Raw genomic sequence first — 20,178 nt, 5'->3', positions numbered from 1 at the left:
GATAGCGAAGGTAAAAAATTAGCAATTCTTTTTCTTTGGTGGCGAGTTATTTTGTTACTCGATAGTTTAGCAACGCAAATTTCAAGTTCTTGTAACTTTAACGCTGTTCTTGTACTACGAACATGCCACCATTCCGTGTAGAACATTTATTACTTTGGTGAACAAATATCGACGTTGCTTGACGTTCTACGTTTAAAACGATTGTAACTTTATATCTTTAAACAGATTCTACGAGTCGCTAAGAAATCACGCTGATCAACTTCGTAAATTGGAACGCAGAAAAAGGTGATAACGTCACATACTTTGGAATTTGCGATCATTTGTGTAATCTCCTTATGATAAATAAATTTATGAAGATAAATCAGTCGTTTTTTAAAATACTTGTACTGGATAGGTACCCGAATAATGAAATTAAGAGATCAACGAAAAGTGGACTTGATTAGTTTCGTTTTTGAAGCTCGCGTTACAAAAAATTTCGGATTACGTACATTTTAAAAGTAAAAATGAAGCGAGCCTTGTTTATTTGAATAATAAAGGAAACGAAAGGATCGAGCGTTCTCACAGAATCAGCGATCACACGACCGTGATTTCGCTTCCCCTATTCTAATAGAAAAGACAATTGCAGCTGAAACCCTCACGGGTGGGATGTTGGTGGCAAGTTGTCTTGAAATAACTTTAAAACGTTGGACAAACACTCGAGTGGCACGGCAACATATTGAACAGAAATTAAAAAATAAGCTTCATAAGCTACCACTCATATAGATCTGACCTCCTACAAAGAGGGTGGCTTTCTCTCTACATTAAAGGGACTGAGAAACCAGATCGACTGGAATAGAGGGTAAATTTCCAACCACGGAGCTTCTACTATTTGATTAACCACGTACCTTTCGAGCTCCTTTTGTATTTGTTCTTACGAACAGAAACGACCAAACTCAATTAAATTTTTACGATTTTATATCTCCTGAAACACAGCTCGTTCTAATTATGAGCAAAATTATTGCAATTATAATTCATAGAATTTATAAGAAATTTACGCACAGTCTAATGTAAATTTTACATCTGAAATTTGGTAAAATTCATATCCGGTTTAATCTTATTTCTACGTTTAAAATTTAAATCTCTATCCGATCTAAGTCAATTTCTACGTGTACGAAACGAATGAAACGTCTATTATACAGGGTGGTTGGTAACTGGTGGTACAAGCGGAAAGGGGATGATTCTACGCGAAAAAAGAAGTCGAAAATATAGAATAACAATTTTTCGTTCGAGGCTTTGCTTTCGAGAAAATCGACTTTGAATTTTCGCTCGGTACGCGTGCACATTATCACGTCTCGTTATAACGGATCTCACTGTAGACTTTTAAAAAGATTAAAAAAAAAAATTTTTTTTTTAATTTTTATTCTATATTTTCGACTTCTTTTTTCGCGTAGAATCACGCCCTTTCCGCTTGTACCACCAGTTACCAACTACCCTGTATAAAACATTGTGCGGAACAGATAGAATTTTCTTTTTGTCTTAAGAAATTTCTAATTTTGTGTTTTCAAAATGAACTTCCATATTCATAATCTCTTCACACGCGGTATATAATAAATAAATTTTCAAGAAATTTATTAATAGTTAGTAACCGATGATTCTGAGGATTAAAGTTAAGACTATATGCCTAAACTACCTGTACGTAAATAGCATGCCATTATTTCTTTCCGTGCAGGTGCATATTTCGTTTCTAGAATGCTAAACGTCAAGAAAAATCACTCGCATCATTCGTTTAATACAGCCTATTTCTGGCTGTCCTTTATAACGTCGTTTGCGGCTTTGTCTTGACAGTACGTAGGTGAATAAAGTCGAGGGAGCAAAAATGGGACCGAAAGGAACGATAAAGCACGACGGGTGGTGGCAGTGTGCACCGCGCTGATAAATATAACGTAACAAGTTCACTGGAATAACAACTTCATCCCGGAGGGATCAATGAGACTTTGCTGCGACTTTTACGCGGAATTTCCTTTCGAGTAAACGTATGCGAGCAGGAATTGGGAAGATAGCAAATCGATCATTGTTTCTGTTACCATTTATTCGTCGAACACGTTCAATAGCCACAATGTTTCAAATTTACAATTAATACTCTATAGCTTAAAAGTTACGTATGTCCTTGTATTAAAATCTCGTTAAATATTATTACAAATCTAATTTTATTTATTCGTCATTTGCATATTTGTACTTTAAACAAGTGTTTCCTATTATCGCTTTTAATGTTAGGATAAGTCGGACACAAGTTCATCGAGTGCATCTTGACGCGTTTGTTAAAATCTGGAATGGAATTTAAAAACTACACCTAACAAAGTGGTAAGAAGTGGTACAAATATTCTGCTTCCATTGCTATTTTCAAGTCACCTTGTATAAATATAAATATATGAGTTTATTAAGAATGAGTTGATTAAATTTTCCAATCAAACTCATCGAATCGCTATTAATCAAACCTTTATCGATCGTTTCCGAGGTGTGTGTTAAACGGAAAACTACATTGAACGCTGCATAGTCAGTTTACTGCTCTCGTTTAAATTAATTGCGTTCGATGCACCACGGTATGATTTTGCGAATTTGCAACGGCGTACGAATCTTCCATTTCGTTAACGGAGGCTCTGACGAAGGCAACCGTAAAAAGTAAATTAAATAAGAATTAAATACAAATAAAATCGCTCAGCCAAGTAATTGGCTGGTTACCTCGCTCGTTACCCATCACGGCCTGAGATCGCTCCACCCTTATTCTTGCCACTTTCTGTACGCCCCCTAATCGAGAAAGAAAAAGAATCCACGTCGATAGGCATTCGACGTGATGTAATCTACAGGGGGAGTTATTTGATTCGTCGTGGACGAATAATGTTTACTCGAGGGTGTAGGTTACGCTTACTCAATAGGAAAATATTTATGAATACTTACCTTTATACAACTTTACGAATTTCTCTCGTAAAATTTATAAGATTCTTTTTATAAGTACTTACAAGTGTATTGAATTTCAACCGTTTATACGAATAATATCTATGGTGAAAAATATGTCTTGTAATAAACTTTACGAATATTTTAGCTTTTATCTTCTTCGTTTCATCCTGCATCTTACATCTTACACGATCTTAACATCGATTAACGCAATGAAACTTTGTGAATTTTCCAACTACCTATAAACTTCCATTTTTATTTTATTTTACAATACAACAGAATTTGAACAATTAGAAATCGTGTTGCTATTCAACCAACCCCCTCCTTAAATCTGTAGAACTCTCTACCCCATTCAAAAACCTCACAATTCACCAATTCCAGCCGTCGAAACCCTCGAAAATCTCTCGCCATAGTAGCGAAACAATAATCTCGCGGCCCGTTTCCCTTCGACTCACCTACCAATGTCGTTAAAAAGATAACGGGGTCGAGCTGATGGTGGCAGACCAAATAAAAAAGAAAAAAGAAGAGAAAACGGGTGCACGAGTCGAGGAGGAGTTTTCGTGACGAGGCGGTCGCCACGACAATCATGGCCGGATTAGGCGTATGTATAAGGACGTAGAGGGTAGTTTCTGCTGGAAGAGGGTGTCAGAGGGGTTGAACGGGTCAAACGCGGGGGCAAGATAGACGCCTGCACGGGGCGAAACATAAATGATATTCCATGAGGAGCATATGCGTGCGGAGATGACTCCACCTCCGCGACGTTATGCGGCGAGGGTGGCTGCCACCCCCTGGCAGCAGGGTGCTGGTTTATTACAAACAAGGATTACCCGGGTAATGGGACATTCTGTCCCTTCGGTTGGTCGACAGTGAGAACGCACCGTGCACTGACTCACGCTTTCGCTTCTTGTCACAGCGATGTCCAAAGGGGCGAAACCGATGCTGCACGCGGCAGATCGCTGCCAAGATTCCAAAGATACCGCACCACGACGCCGTGAGATATCTACGAAACAAATTTGTCAACATTGTTCGAGTCCGATACCATCGGCCTCGGGGGTGTCTTAAGTAAGGGGCAGTTATTGCGATGATTTGGTTAGCTCGAGATTTTTGCGATATTTTTTGCTGTTTCCTTGATACGATGTTCGTCGTTGATAGAGTTTCCATTACATGCCATATGTTAATAAATAATTTTCTTATACACTAAATTTCTACAACTGTTGTAAAATTCCGTTTCGGGTTCTAAACATTTGCTACTATTTCTATTAACTATACCGCATCTTTGTTTCCAATACGAATATTTTCCAATTTACTGAAATCACCCACTTTTCTACGTAGAATTCGTCATTTTTATTGCATCGTTACGTTTAACAAAACATAGGTATATAAAATAATTGACATTGTATAACAATCTAGATATTACGTTACGTGGCAATTTTTCTTCGAAATGTCGCTATAATTAAGAAGATATACAAAACAAAGTATGAAACGAAGTACTCTACTAATCGCACACGAACCGTATAGATTTAGCGGCGATATTACGGCAAAATGATACGTATTCATAAACATATATAGAAACGATCGACAGTGCCGATGATAATCATAAAATCGTTGATTTAATTTCCTCAAATACGATTGTTAGCACAGATTTGTCTGCCGGGTTTCCATCTCAAACACCGTACAGATCCGTGTTTAAATACTGTTTAAATACTGTAAAAAGTTCCGTCGATTTTGCGACTGTATCCGGGATTAGATTGAACCGAGTGAGGTCCGGAGATATTTAATTTCACGCTACTCGGATGGACTCGTCTCTCTGGCACTGGACCACGATAACATTCTGCTTTTTCCACAAGCAACGAAACGGGATCTTCCGTTACTGGAATATCCGGTGTCTTGGAAACCTTAATTAATTGAAAATAAACATGAACGTCCAAATTATATTTTTTGATCGAGAAAGATGTCATCGTTGACGATTTAAAAGACTCTTACCTTACGGATAAAAGATTTTATAAAAATATAGAATAAATTATAACGAGCGTTGTGTTTTACCTCGATTTGATTTTTTAAAACACGCCACGTTCTCTTTCCTAAAGTTTCTGGTTGCACTAGGACGTAGCTCTTGGGCACCAACGTATCTTTGCTGTGAATGTACACGGTTGTAAGCGCCAGATCCAGAGCATCGTTTGGTACCTAACACGTTCGTAAAGATTAGTCAAAAACGTAATTTTGTAATTTGTAAAACAAAGTTGTAACTCTTTTTCTGTACTATGCACGATAACATGAACATACAAATGGAAGAAAAATTGGAAGAAATTGTCAATTGTGAAAATAGCGGACGATTTTTAACAAATTTAACTTTTATCAAATATGAAAAACTTTGCGATATTTCGTTGTTTCGTGTTTATCATACAAGAAAAGATTACATAAAGATACACCTAGAAATAAATTAAATTTCAAAGTGTATATTAAGATATATTCAGAATATTTAATTATAAATTGACAATAAAAAACATATTATAGAAACTTTTTCAAGAATATATAACTTGTAAAAATATGGAAATAAATTGCATGGAACTTACGATACATTGGCAAAGTTAATATCTACGCGTGCATACAGGGTGGTTGGTAACCGGTGGTACAAGCGGAAAGGGGGTGATTCTACGCGAAAAAAGAAGTCGAAAATATAGAATAAAAATTTTTCGTTCGAGGCTTTGTTTTCGAGAAAATTGACTTTGAATTTTCGCTCGGTACGCGTGCGGTACGTTATAACGGATCTCACTGTAGATCGTTGTCTCGATGGAAAAATTAAAAAAAAATTAAAAAAAAGAAATTTTTATTCTATATTTTCGACTTCTTTTTCGCGTAGAATCGCCCCCTTTCCGCTTGTGTACCACCAATTACCAACCACCCTGTACAATTAAAATGACACGAATATTTAGACGTATCACGCAAGTACTGTGATAATAAAAAAAATAAAAAACGGGATTCGATTGTACTAGATGGTGAGATAAAAAAATAACAACGAAGATTTTAGGTTAACGTGTGTAGTTTTACCTGTGATCTCAAAAGCCTATTATCTTTCCGTATACTGTTTAGCGTATGATGAGCAAAGAGACGTTCGTGCGCTTTTAACTTGGCACTCCAGTCTCTGTCCTTGGGTGAAACTTTATTACCTAGTACAGGTCGTTGTAGCCACACTCCTTCGCGTACTACATCCGGCACAGGATAAGGGTTTCTAATGTAACTCACTTCCGCCATTCTAACACCACCTGTAACTATAAACGTTCCTAAGTTTGTAGTAAAATGCGATACAAGCGTAGCAACACGATATAAAATAAACGTTTACTTGCTTTATGTTTCGCTATATTATAAAATTAATAAAAATAAAATTTCATGCGATTAGCGTGAACTATGCTGTAGGACGCGGGGATCGCAATTACGTACATTGAGAAAACGTTTCGTTGGAAATGTGTTCAATAAGTTTAGCGTAAAACGAGATACTAAAATTTCCTAGTTCCCAAATTACCGATCATTTCGATTATTACATTTTCAAATTTCCAAGTTATTTAATTTTCATGTTCTCGTTATGAATCGTCATCTCGCGTTCATACAAAAATCGCAAAATATACGTTACAAACATTTACATTTTAGGCGTGTAATAAATATAAGGGATGATCCCAGTGAATATGAAGGCTCGTTAATATAACGGGTGACCGACTGTTTAAATATTTTTACGGTCACGCGTACTAAATATTTTCTAATTTCTGCGTATATCTTTAAATTTCCTTTAACCCCTTAACCTACAACAACGGGCATAGCCCGTGGTAGATGATCAGACCAAACGTAAATATTACGGGCATTCTCGAACGTAAATCGTAGGTTAAGGGGTAAAACCTCGTCGATACGATAACGATAATCCGATCATGTTGCTAATGAAATTTTCGCGATATATCCTATAACACTTAACATATTCGTACAAGCGTTCAAATATTTTTGCGAATCGCTGTAATTATTTAATTAAAAATGTCACGTACTTTGAGCGAACGGAACAAAGAATTTAAATAATCAGTGCATCGTGCACGGTGCAAACAGCTGACTGGTTGAATGTAAACGAAGACAGAAAGGCGGTCGTATATGAATGGCAGCATTCGGGGAAAATCTCGGTTAAATTTCACAATAAGCTCTTTCACGACTTCTAAACGTGAAAGCGCTTGTAAGCGACTTTAGGGAGCCTTACGAGATGCCCTTGGAAAGCAGCCTGAGCGACTGTAAAGGCGAGAATGAACGAAAAGAGGGAATGAAACGGTCTCGATAAGTGGACACCCCGCGGAGAATGACGGAATGCAGACCGCCTGCATGAATTAAAGCCTTTCGTTTATCAATGAATCGGGATCAGAATCGAAATTCCTCCGAGTAAATGTTTCGAGGGTGACTGATGTGTTCGGTGGCGGACGCGTTTTGATCTTTCGAAATAGAAAATCGAAACCGGATGTTGATCCTTGAGTCTGATAGGTCGAAAGGAAAGCAGATGAAATAATTCCGAAAATGGTTGAACGTTTTTATCGTTGTTTGAGGATAGAAGAGAGTTTACCTTCGGAAATTAAATTCATTCGTGAATTAAAATCTAATGAAAATTTGAAAAAATTACCTAATGCAAAAGATCGTACAGTTCGCGTATTACGAACTAAAGTTTAGCAAAATGCGCAAGATACCCATGCAATTTTCTATAACAAACGTTCGATTACTCTCGTGAGTCGGTGAAAGAAAATTTTACACCGTAAAAACGAATTTACAAAAATATAAAAATTATTTGTCAATATATAAAATTCGATTACCGGTGAACCTGTTGACACCTGCGATCAGCAAGAATCAAAGGAAGTTCGTTTCATGACAGAAGAGCGGGCTCGGTTGGCCGCATTTAACGTGTTTTGCTCAGGAGGTGGTCGGCTATGGCCAACGTCGACGTCCGATATTAAACCCACAGTAATTTATGTTAGCACGAGCGTGCATAATGCTGTTTGTATAAAGCGGCACAGTCACGTGTCGGCTCGTGCCGCTACGTATCACTCCTACCTCCCTTAATTCTTGCTGGTACGCTGGCAATGCGCGTGGACGCGTTATGCGATTTTAAATGTTCTGCAACTATGCGCGAAAGATGTGGTACATTGTGTTCCGACGTTCTTTGTGATTTATCGCGTTACTCTAAAATTCGACGACATTTCTTGCGTACAATAATACCCTATCGTTCGTACGATATAGCATTTAATATCAGAGCTAGCGACCTGTAGCTTCTACTTGTACCGAGTCATGAAAATATGTGAGATTTCGTTAGCACTGTAACGAAACACGAATGTCGTAATCATCTCTGTTGGTCTTTGAAATCAATCTGAAAATGTGTATAGAATTTACTTGATATTTATTGCCAATGAAGGAATTATATTTTGATATGATACTTGAAAACACAAGTACTTTTTACAGAAAGAATGAATTTGAAGAAGAAGATGGAAAGTGATGATTTTTTGTTTCAATTTCATTTCAAAGTTTTCCTCGAAAGCTTAAAAATCTCTTTGATCCTTAAAACGCGAGTAAGATCGAGGCATGAAAATTCAAGGGATTTAAAATTTCCCACGACACAGTTAATTGAAGTTTCCAGTAGAACATGACCGTGTATTCTATAAATCGTCATTAAGTTTTTAACATCTGTACAACTTCACATATTTTTATGGATTAACTTGAACCAAATATTCTAATAAATTCTATATTTTAGATTATTTTATATGTTTCTGCACACACTTTCTATATATTAAGATGCAATTTTGCACCTTTAAATTTTCCATAAATTCGTAAAAATTCGAAGCCCGTTCGTCGTGTAAAAAAGAGAACGACGCGAAATTTCCAACTTAAAACGACAAAATCGAACTTGGAGCATTTTCTTCTTTATTTGGGTGTAGGTAGAGAAAAAAAAAATGGTCCGTGTCATCGATGACACGTAGGGTATCGTTCGTGGACCTCTTCTTGGATGGGCCAGCTAGGGTACAGAAACCGACACACGTAATCGCGTAATCGCATAATCGCGGCGCGTGCTGAAGTTCGGGTTGCGGGAGCTTTACGTACGTCTACATCGGCGCACGTGCGATGTTCAACGCACTGAATCAACAACGATCGCGAATCACAGACCTATCCGTGAATACGAACGGCAAACCCCTTGCCAACCGTTTTACGAGATAATTGTTCCGACGATCTGATCTCCGGTAACGGCGAGCGACCAGATAACAAGCTACCGTTTAAATGGAAGAAACTTAAATTGTTGAACCTGTGATTCGAAGGGTGACGATGATTATCAGTCTAGTGTTAATTGAGCAGCGGTTAAAAGTCACGTTGCTCCACAAGTCGAAAATACCACTTCATATATTGAGAAAAAGCCTCGACAGTGACAAATGTTACTTCATAAAATTGATGTTGGAATTTAAGATCATTTATATCGTCATTTTTATAATAAATAGACTTGTGGATGTGGATTATTTAGTTTTTCAACGTCAGTTCGTTCAATTTCGACATAGATTCGATTGTACCATAAGATTTCAATTAATTTAAACGAGAAACGTTATTAGCTGATATGGATTGGTTCGGGAAACGATTAAGAATTGGATATCGAGGAAAAGACCAAACGAATTTGAAGGAAGCTGAAATAAGTTATAAAGTCTTCCGTTATATCTACACGTTATTCATTCTTTTATCATTCTTTAGCGTACTTTTCTAATAAATAGCTCGATAAACGATACGAACAAACGTCTAAGGGAAAAGCATATATTGCCAATCCCTCGCTTCATAAGTATTATTTCTTTCTTTTCGAGTCGAGCTAACGGAACGCGTCACAATAAAAAGTCAGGCGAGCAACAACAATGCGACAGAAGAAAAAGACTCGAAGGTTGTTAAAGTCGCCTGTCCTTCGATATGGAAGAGCTAGCAGCGAACATACGGCGGTGGAAGAAAGAAAGAAAAGGGAGAATGGATCCCTTCTAGATAGATAGGTGCGGTCACTGTCAGGAGGGTTGACAAAGGCTGACCAGGGGTAGAAACATTCAAATGGTAATCGGCGCGCGTCTAACATATACCGACCCTCCGACCCCCGTGCTCGCGTTTAAGGGGGTGCGAGCACCCCCTTGGCATACACCCTGCACATTCGCACCAGAATCAAACCAAATATTGGCAATATCATCCACGGCATTGCTCTCTCCGCGACCTGCCTCCTACACTCGCTGGGAAACGATGTCCATTTGAATGCACGATTCCATTACCGACGACGATATATCGGTTCGAGGATATTATGGGATTAGGATTTCAAGCGAAACCTGAAAGAACGCTATGAAACTCGGTCATACACCGAAGGCGCGATGCGTTTCCGCAGTTTAACGATTCTACTGATTGTAAAATATTGGTCTCGTTTTATGTGGCTTTCTGTTATTTAAATGACGCGTTTAGAATGTACGACCGAGCTTGAGATAGTGTTTCTATAATATTCACGAGAAACGTTTATAGAGAGTATAGAAATTCGGGTGAAGTTAGCTGAGAATATCGTTATTTTTAGGAAATAATTTTGTCAAAAATCTATCGAAATAATTTACGATTACTAATTTCAAAGTTAGGAGCTGAAACGAGGTTTCAGAATTCCGTCAAACACGTACAGACTGAAAATTCATTGTTTAATTTATGTATTATAATGACAACTTGGATCGAAATAAACTGCTTGAACGTAAAGCCTCTACCTAGCCACAACAAACGTTGGAAACGTTGCACACGATATTTGAAGGGTGCAAAGAATGTATAGATCTCACGCCATACGACCGCAGAAACGAAAGAAATATTGATACAGCTTTGTTCGAAAATGTCCAAACAGCAAAGTACAAGCGACACGCCCCTGGTTTTCGTTCTTTCATGAATTCTAGAGAAAGGAACATTCTACATAGGGTCACTGAATACCAGGTAATGTTACTTGTGCTGTATCACTATGCCCTGTGAAGATTCCTTTTTTGACATAAACACAATATCAAGTCTTGATAGAACATTGATATTCGCAAAATTTTAATCGTCGATTATTAAAATCAAAAAAATGTACATATGTATGTTATTTGTAATAATAAATTTGTAATTGACTGTAGAAAATGAGACGATGTAAAGATAACATAGAGATTCATATTAATTTTCATTTGAAAATATTCAGTTTCTCTTTTGTTTTAAAACGTTACTTTAAGATATATAGCTAATATTAAAATGGAGAAAACTTAAAAACAGTTTCTCAGCATTTAATTAAGCGTTGCAGCAAACGTATTCAAGGTAAAGTACATTTATTACAAGAATTATTTATACGCCATTATATTTATTATACCATTTATATACAAATTAATTCGATTCAAATATATTAAGTTTCGTGTCATTTAATAGTACCTACATACTTTCATATAATTAGAAAAATGTAATGATATGAAACTGAAACGTAGAACCTAATAAACAGACATTTCCTTGAAAATAACGTTTCTTGCATAACTTGTATTATACAAATGTTTCTTGTGGTCGTTGTATATTCACATCAAACAGCATGTTTTACGCGAGTACTTTTTTCAATATTTTTCTCAGTCGACCGCACATCGCAAGATAGAAACACTTTTTATCGTAGGAAAAACTTTCGTAGGAAAATACAGTCTGAGAAATAATACTCGAGTCTTCATCGAGCCCCCGTGACCCTTCGCGTAGAATAATGTCTTACACCCTGCGTGTCCAATTCGACGAAACCAATGGGGTGGGTAGGACAGCAGTGCGACAGGTGGCCCGTGAAATCAGTGCACGAGTGCGCCGTTCCATCGAGCCTGCCGTTCGATACGGTTCATTAGGAAATTAAGTGTATAATAATTAGAATTGGGGTGCTGATGGGACACGTTAAACGGAACTCTTTTTTCGTTCCACGGCCATCGACACGAGCAGAGAGTAGCTAAACGCGTGGACGACGAATTTCGTATGAGTATACTGCGTTTATTGGTCCAGTCAAATAGAGCTATTGGGATGTATTTGATCTGATTTAACGAGGACGTTTTTAACATAAACCGGTGCCGAATATAGTAGAAAATGAATATTTGCGCCACTTGAAAAGGTTATACGTTCGTGGAAATTCGATATAGCAAAGCTGATCGGTTCTTTAACGCGTTTCTTAAAATATCTCCTCTGAAAACGCATCTTTGTAAAAAAAGTTACGTATACTTTTTGTTCATTTTGAAACGCCGTCGAAGCAGCCCCTGAACACGATGTGGCCTTCGCAAACGAGAACAATAAATAATTACGTCGATGAAGAATAAGAAGGAAGCGACACAGACGATGAAGAATCACGCGATCCTTTAAAAGGACCAAGACTAGGTAAAGTTTGATTCTTACGTACTTCGCAAAGAATATGTCGTGGCTCTTGGTACAAAAATCATGTCTAGCCTTCCACGGTACATCGAATTAAAAAGAAAAATCATCTTTCTCGGTGCTACAGTTACCGAGAAAACGAGTGTTAACAATCGAGTGACAAGCGCGCTCTTGAAATTGTCTTTTCCATAGGAACAGTCAATGTTACGTTTGTGAAAAATTACGTGCTGAAAGTACTAGAAGCTCCCTGTCAGAATATACCTTTTAATTTTCCATTTCCTGTGATATTTAACAGCGATTTGTGTAAAAAAAGCCCGTTATATCGGATAAAATTCACCCTAATAGCTCTATTGATTGGACTATACGCATTTGTGAGGAATGTAAATGTACGAAGTGCACGTGATATACGAAAATATACAAAATATTCAAATCAATGTACTTATTAAAATATTATAGAGGGTGGAGCAAATCTCTACATATTTAGTTTTCATAATTGTAGGTACTATTGTTAGAAGGATATTATAATTCATATCACTTATCAAGATACTTTTCCCTGTAAGCTACATATCTTTTTCATCAAGCGAAAAATTCATTTTACAGTGGAATGGATTAGAACGAAACAATAAAATTTGATCTATCAAAATATTTAATCTAATTAAACGTATCAAGAAATCCAATTTAGTTAAAAATATCGTCAAGGTATTGCTATCAACCGTACAAAATGTTAAGAGAGAAAACGAGATGTGCTTAAATAAACGTAAAAAATGTTGAAATAATTGCAAAACTGCTCCTATCGATAACATATAACATATAAACTGAACGAGTTAAAAACTCGAGATCAATTTCACTGAAAAATACACGTTATCGTTAATTAATAAGACGTTAGAGTAGGATGTTGGCTATATCCAACATCCGACACGAAAGGATTAACTATACGAAAATGAATAATTCTCTCTCCGCCACGTTCCGTACGATAATTTATAATTTCCAAATTATAACCCGTTAATTCCATTCCTCTTCCCAAATCATCGATCAAAGAGAAAAATATTCAGCCAACCGAAAAATATCAATGCTCTTTACTTAATCACCAAAGCACGAACCGACGAAAGGCAAACGGAACGAAGCAATCTAGCAACAAAAATGATCTTTCCCCGATCCAATCCCTTCGCACGAAATATTTTCCCGACGAAACGCTGTGCACACACGTGTATGCCCGTGCACGCTATTTGCATACCGATGATCGAGCACTCGAGAGGCGGTTGCACATTTTCGCGCGCGTTGCGCCGAGAGGCACGGCTCTGGTTGGCTGGCAGAGGCGGAGAGTCGTCGGTGTATTTTAGCATTTCACGTTTGTTTCCATTTAAATGGTAATCGAGTTCATAATGTAATTGTATTCACCGCGTAAGCCGGGTCTCACCACAGCGCTTCGGCCCCGCCATTGTTTGCATTGTTCTCCTCGCAGTGCGAACAATCCGCGCGCGCGCGCGCGCGATCTCGCTCACCGTCGGCCTTTCAGCCTCGCGTTTCGCCGAAATCTAAACCCCTCGCGCCCTGCCCGCAGCACCAGAGGTGATATTTTGCTGCGATACAACCAGCCAGTTTATGCGATACTGATGGATATCGGTGTAGAACGCGTCCCGATACCTCCAATCGGACGCACAGCATGGAAAGTCGATGTGTCACGCGTTCGATACCACGAGGACAGCATGGTTCCGCGTTATTTTAACCGAACCTTTTTCCTCTCCTCTTTTTTGGATTTAGTTTTCCGGAATATCGGAAATGAATATTTTTAGACGGTTCTCAGTTATGCTCGATACTGTTCTATCTTCTTTGAATTTAGTTTTGAGAAATAATAGGAACGCGATTTTTGCGATTATGGTACATTTTGTTTTATTTTCTGTTGGATTTAATTTCGAAGGCGAATGGAGATTGGTTTTTTTTTTTAGAAATTTTACAACTACTCTTAATTTTATTCTATCTTCTTTGGATTTATTTGCGAGAGACATTGGAAATGGAATGTTTTAGAATATTTGGAACTACGATCAACCTTGGAACTACCGATCTTTCATCTGTATTTAAACACACAAAGAGATGTAATCTGTACGTGTATTATTCCATAGTACGATATTATGCCGGGCGTTTAATTTTTTAAATAAACTTCTCGAAATAAATTTCTATTTTTATTATCACGCGGTACCGGTCATACGTGTCAATATCAGTGAATATGCTACCAGGTCACCAAACACGTACGTTAAATTCAACTGCGCTACTTCTTCCTACATTTCCTACTAATCCATCGATATCAAAGCTAGATCCCAAGATTCCAGCCATCGGTACACTTGACGCGTTTGCCATTGCTCGGCATATTTTAACGAAATTCGTCGGTAAATGTAAACCTGCGTATGCACGAGGCCCGCGTAAATCATAATGGATGGCCGTGGGTCGACGTTCGTTCCGTAACAAAAATTTTTACCCGAAAACGCATTGTTATACAGCTCACGGAAGAGTCGCAGAATCCGTAGAGGTGAAGCATAGAGAAACCGAGAGAAAGAGAGAGAAAAAGAAGAGAGAGAGGAAAAAAGAGAAAGAGAGAGAAAGAGCTATCACAGGCTTGAAACGAGCTATGCGAAGGGGGTTGGCCGCGTTATTGTAACACAGGGGATGCTGGCTGTGTGTACGTGTTAGCGGAGTTGGTTGCCTTTCTCTCATACATATTCATCAAACGCTAATTAATCATCGCCAGGCACACCCACTGCGAGCCACCCTCTTGGCAGCAGGCGAAGCCTGGTGAAAAAAAAAAAAAAAAATACGATATCCGCAACGCAGACACCTCTATATATTACGGGGCGCATCCAGATGTCGAAACCGGCGAGATTTTTAAATGGAATTGACAACATCGGAAACGATCGCGGTGAATAACAAAAATTTATCGTTGCCTGAAATTGCGCCTGTCTGGATTACCGGGAAAATTACGAAGCCTAGATCACCGGAGACGAAATTTTCAAGCTTCGAGGCACGAGTTCACCAGCTTTTGTTTGACGTCGCGAGAAATTAGCATACGATTAATTACAGGTTTTAATTTAAGCACGTTTCGTACAAGATATTACGCCTATTAAGGTATTTAGAAATTTCGTGAAATTAATGCAACGTTGTATCGTGAACATTACGGTTTGTTCGATTAAAATTGTAAATTCACTTTTCTACACTTTTCTAATATTACAAATCTGAAATTAACACCAATACCGTGATTCTCGATAGTAGTAGTGTTTCCTATATTAAAAATATTTATACTCTGTTTAATTGCGCTTAGGAAAATTCTCAACGTAATATAAATAATATAATACAACAAGCTATATTTTAAACATTAACTACAAATTATATCTCGTACGAATTACGAAACAGTGAAATGTGAAAGGCAGATGATTTTCGTTATCTTTATTCGATAGATTTTTAACTTAGATCTTCACAAAAAAAAGAAAACGTTTAATAAGAAAAATATTCAAGGAAGAGGATACTCACAAAGGAATGTTACGTGAAAGAATAATAAACAGAAAGTTCGTCCGAAACAACCGATTTCTTGCCTCTTAAAGCACAAAGATCACAGAACTTCTGCTTCCAATCAAGTACTAATTCCATGAGGAATCAGTTTCCCAAGAAATGCATCTTTCACGCTATTGACTTTATCCTGCCTCTTAAATGCACGGTATATAGCAAGTTGCTGCTTGTACAGAGGCAGTCGCGCACGGACAATCAATCTAAATTGTAATTTCGTAATCCCATTAAGCAGGAGGCCACCTTCGTACGCACTTGCTCCGGGTTCGGCTTTCACGCGGACGGGACGCGTATAATTAGGTATCGTTTATTTTACACCGAGACACAGCAGCTAGGGTGACACTTCCAGCGTATAATATATACGCTGTGGGGTTCTAAGCGGACATAGACGGTGGCCACGACGGTAGTCGCTCATAGAACGCTCCGTTGCTAATGCGATGCGATCATCGCCATCCACCTCTATCGCCCATTGATATTATACGACGTGGCCAATCTCCCTTCTTTTCAACCACCGTAGGTATTCTCTGGCGGTCGAACTTCTGTTTCGCTTCTTTTGGTCGATACATTTCGCGTTCTTTCTTTTTCTTTCGATTTTCTTTCGATTTTCTTTCGATTAAGCTTTCTGCGAGCTATGCTTACTGACTAACATTTAACGAGTATGGTTCGTTCGACGCGTCGTTAGTTGTAAATAAACGCACGTAATGATTAGACGAGACAGAGTTCCAGTTTGTTGTTCTTCAGGTTTTGAGGTATTTTGAAACAGAGGGTTATTTTTCTCAGGATTGACTTATTCGATATATCGTTGGAATTATTTATTGTCGCGTTTAATGGTGACATTTAATTTCGAATTTCGATAGAATGTAGCATTGTTATACCGTGTATTATGTCATATCGCAGATTAAAAATGTAATAGAGCGAAGCAGAAAATGGCACCTGTAATTGCTAGGGTTATTTTATTCGGGAATATCTCTGTCTCTATAACGATTTATAACTAATGTTTCTCGTAATTAAACTTTAGAAAATATTGAAATTCGAGCAGTGATTTGAAACACAGAGGTATTTTTCTCAAGGTTGACTTTTTCGCTATATCGTTGGAATTATTTATTGTCGCGTTTAATGGTGACATTTAATTTCGAATTTCGATAGAATGTAGCATGTCTCGCGTAGAGTAATTTTCTGATTCCATTGTTATACCGTGTATTATGTCATATCGCAGATTAAAAATGTGATAGAGCGAAGCAGAAAATGGCACCTGTAATTGCTAGAGTTATTTTATTCGGAAATCTATCTATAACGATCTATAACTAATCGCAATTAAAGTTTAGAAAATATTGAAATTCAAGCAAGATTTGAAACAGAGAGTTATTTTTCTCAGGGTTGACTTTTTCGCTATATCTTTGGAATTATTTGTTGTCGCATTTAGTGGTGACATTTAATTTCGAATTTCGATAGAATGTAGCATGTCTCGCGTAGAGTAATTTTCTGATTCTATTATTATACCATGTATTATGTCATATCGCAGATTAAAAATGTGATAGAGCGAAGCAGAAAATGGCACCTGTAATTGCTAGAGTTATTTTATTCGGAAATCTATCTATAACGATCTATAACTAATCGCAATTAAAGTGTAGAAAATATTGAAATTCAAACAGTGATTTGTTTAATTCTCTTAGTAATATTATTATATAAAGAAGCATACTTTTACATATTACGCGTAGTCCCTGTAATTTTGCACCTTAGAATTTCCTCTAAGTGCACAAACATCCGTAGTCTGCTAATCGAGTTTCGTTGAAACCTCCAACTTAACGAGCCTCTATGCTCGTCGTTATCGATGAACAACACCGCGTAATTGCGATCTCTCGCGTTAAAAGAAACGTTAGATCGCGGGAAAATCGCACGCATGTTTTGACTGCCGGCATCAAATCGCGACAATGGCAGATTCCGTGCTGACAAATGAGCGTCCCGCCACGGGACGCGATCCACGCACGAGACATATGGCCCTATAAAAAAAAAAGCGGCAGAGATACAAGAGATGGCCTGCAGTAACCATCCAGTCGATCCGATATTAATGGAGACCAAACACCGCACATTCTGTGTCGCCGCTGTCCCCGTTGTGTGTACACATTGGTGCGCCATTATGTCCCTGTTATAATGTGTACACACACCCCCTTTTGATACAATAGAATGATCTATGATCGTGCCAAACATGGATCGCCAAGTCAATTTTTCGCCCTTCTGCTATCTTTTATTTTTTTTCTGTTCGTCTACCAGCTCGTTCCGAGCTTTTCTTACTCCTATTTAGGAAAAAATTGATCCTCTTTTCATTTTTCTTTCATCGTTGTTGCGTTACTTTTTTGTTAAAAGAATAGTTTTCGATTTTTTAATTAAATAGCCACAGATAGCTATAGAAATTAAATGTTTCTTGTTCGAGGAGCATTTGAATCGTTATTTGTGGTACAACGTTTACAAAATTATAGATTATTACCGTGCTTTTCTAAAAAAAAAAAAAAAAAAAATTACTCAACTCAGGAAACAAATGAAATTCCTTAAAATTGCAGAACTGAGCTACTAGTTAGAGAATTGCGTCAAATCGATGAAAAATATCGAACAGCCGCTAGAAACTGCTTTAATCGATAGAATTTTTACCATCTATATATCTACATTCTAGATATTATATCAATAATTTTTATTTCGCTAGTCAAAAATATCGGATGGTTCTTCAAAGACCATAAACGTTCTAATCTTACATAGATCGCACCACGTTCTAATCTGACATAGATTACACCACGCCCATGAGAAATCTCTTCCATAGAAACTTAATATTAATCAAACACTCGAGGCAGAAAATGAATATTCCTTCTCGGATCTTTTTAATGATTACGACACGCTTAAATTAGCCGAAATCGAGTCGACGGAACGATTTACGCTTCACGGTCGGAATCGAGTAATTCCGGCTTTCCTGAGCGTGCAAACAATAAAATTGGATTTAGCGACCCTCGTGGCACGTACGTGGCGTGCGACTCGAAGGGTGAGTTTTCGGAAGGTGGACAAGCACGCTGGTTCCGGGGGGGCTGTTGCGAGATCAAAGACGCCCTCCGGCCAATTCCGTAGTTTCCACGTGACATATTAGTTAGAAATTGACGGTGACAGCCTCCAGCAACGACGTGCCTGGTAAACTTTGATCATTTCACCTGTGGGACTTGTTTCGTGAATATTATTATCGCGATAGGCTCGTATTCGCAACACGTCATTACATTGCCACGTTCCACGGTAATACGGAAAGAACAAGATATTGTCTTATTGTTATTGACACGACGATCGTGTTTCCAAAGATGGCTACAATTTGTCCGTTTGCTCTGTTACGACGCGCAACGCGAAAATTCTACGATATGTCGGCTGATATCTTTAATAAATCTGTATCGGCGAATTCCTTTTCCTGTTATTTTAGTTCGAATTTATCGACGAAGAAGCTAATCGTTTGACAGCATTCGTGAACGAGTCTTGAGAAAATTGTTCCATAAAATCATTTCTATCGACCATTTCTTATTATCTTGCATTTGTCTCGTTGTAACTAATAATTATAATTGTTACGCACATGTATATTTATCAGTTTCGAATGTGTAAATATGTTGTTAGTTGTACTTCAATTGTAATCGTGGTTCGTTCGCTTTGGTTCGATAGGTTAAATGAAAAATAAAGTGGATAGGTAGAGTACATATAACAATACGTTATAATTGTGCAACTATGTCGATGAAGTTTCTTCTAGTATTCCTTGTACTACACGATGTCACTTTATGTACTTTGTAAATTATAGAGGAAACAATCAAAAAAGGTCTGCTAAAATGTCACGGTGAATTATATGATTGATACATACCTTTTACGGAGGAAGAGTATTCCACTTGGCAAAATGCACAGTAAAGAATGATGAACAGCTAGTTGAATCTGCTTAGCAACTGACTATCAAGTCAGTAGCAGTATTTGATACAAACTTATAAAAAGTGAAATTAAGTCAATAGCGTTCCATGGAAACAGTATTACTGAACTTGTTACTACGAATTAACATATTTTAAACGATCAGCGACATCTGTCATAAAAGGAATATATTAAATTAATACTTACAGCGAGTAAATGAGATATTCTTAAATAAAATTATTTCTTAATGTTATAAAATATCATATTGAAGACAATCCTAGACAGGAGGAAAATTATAATCTACAATATTATATTAAATAAATCTATGTAACATCTAATTCATTATTATATCAGTTACAATATTATCAACTACACAGAATAAGATTACGA

General features: G+C 37.5%; 1 protein-coding gene across 1 annotated transcript; it reads right to left on the bottom strand.

Annotated features, from left to right (window-relative positions):
* Positions 1–4,519: 4,519 nt before the first annotated feature.
* Positions 4,520–19,917, bottom strand: LOC138181774 (cilia- and flagella-associated protein 276). The gene is made up of 4 exons (XM_069116916.1): positions 19,751–19,917; positions 5,980–6,200; positions 4,975–5,115; positions 4,520–4,826 (listed from the first exon to the last, which is right to left on the bottom strand). Exons 2-4 carry the CDS (start codon positions 6,181–6,183, stop codon positions 4,629–4,631), a joined length of 543 nt encoding a protein of 180 aa, XP_068973017.1. The 5' UTR covers positions 6,184–6,200; positions 19,751–19,917; the 3' UTR covers positions 4,520–4,628.
* Positions 19,918–20,178: the final 261 nt, after the last annotated feature.

This window comes from Bombus flavifrons, chromosome 7, assembly GCF_040668555.2.
Source record: "Bombus flavifrons isolate JBK064 chromosome 7, iyBomFlav1_principal, whole genome shotgun sequence".
Classification (NCBI taxonomy): domain Eukaryota; kingdom Metazoa; phylum Arthropoda; class Insecta; order Hymenoptera; family Apidae; genus Bombus; species Bombus flavifrons.
This window is presented reverse-complemented; position numbering and strand designations above follow the sequence as displayed.

Bases quoted from the DNA above. Each gene is read 5' to 3' on its own strand.
- LOC138181774 (XM_069116916.1), bottom strand. From the start codon at position 6,183: ATGGCGGAAGTGAGTTACATTAGAAACCCTTATCCTGTGCCGGATGTA. The intron at 5,116-5,979 runs GTAAAACTACAC...CGAACGTGTTAG, and splicing joins ATAGGCTTTTGAGATCACAG to GTACCAAACGATGCTCTGGA. The intron at 4,827-4,974 runs GTAAAACACAAC...CAATTAATTAAG, and splicing joins TTTTAAAAAATCAAATCGAG to GTTTCCAAGACACCGGATAT.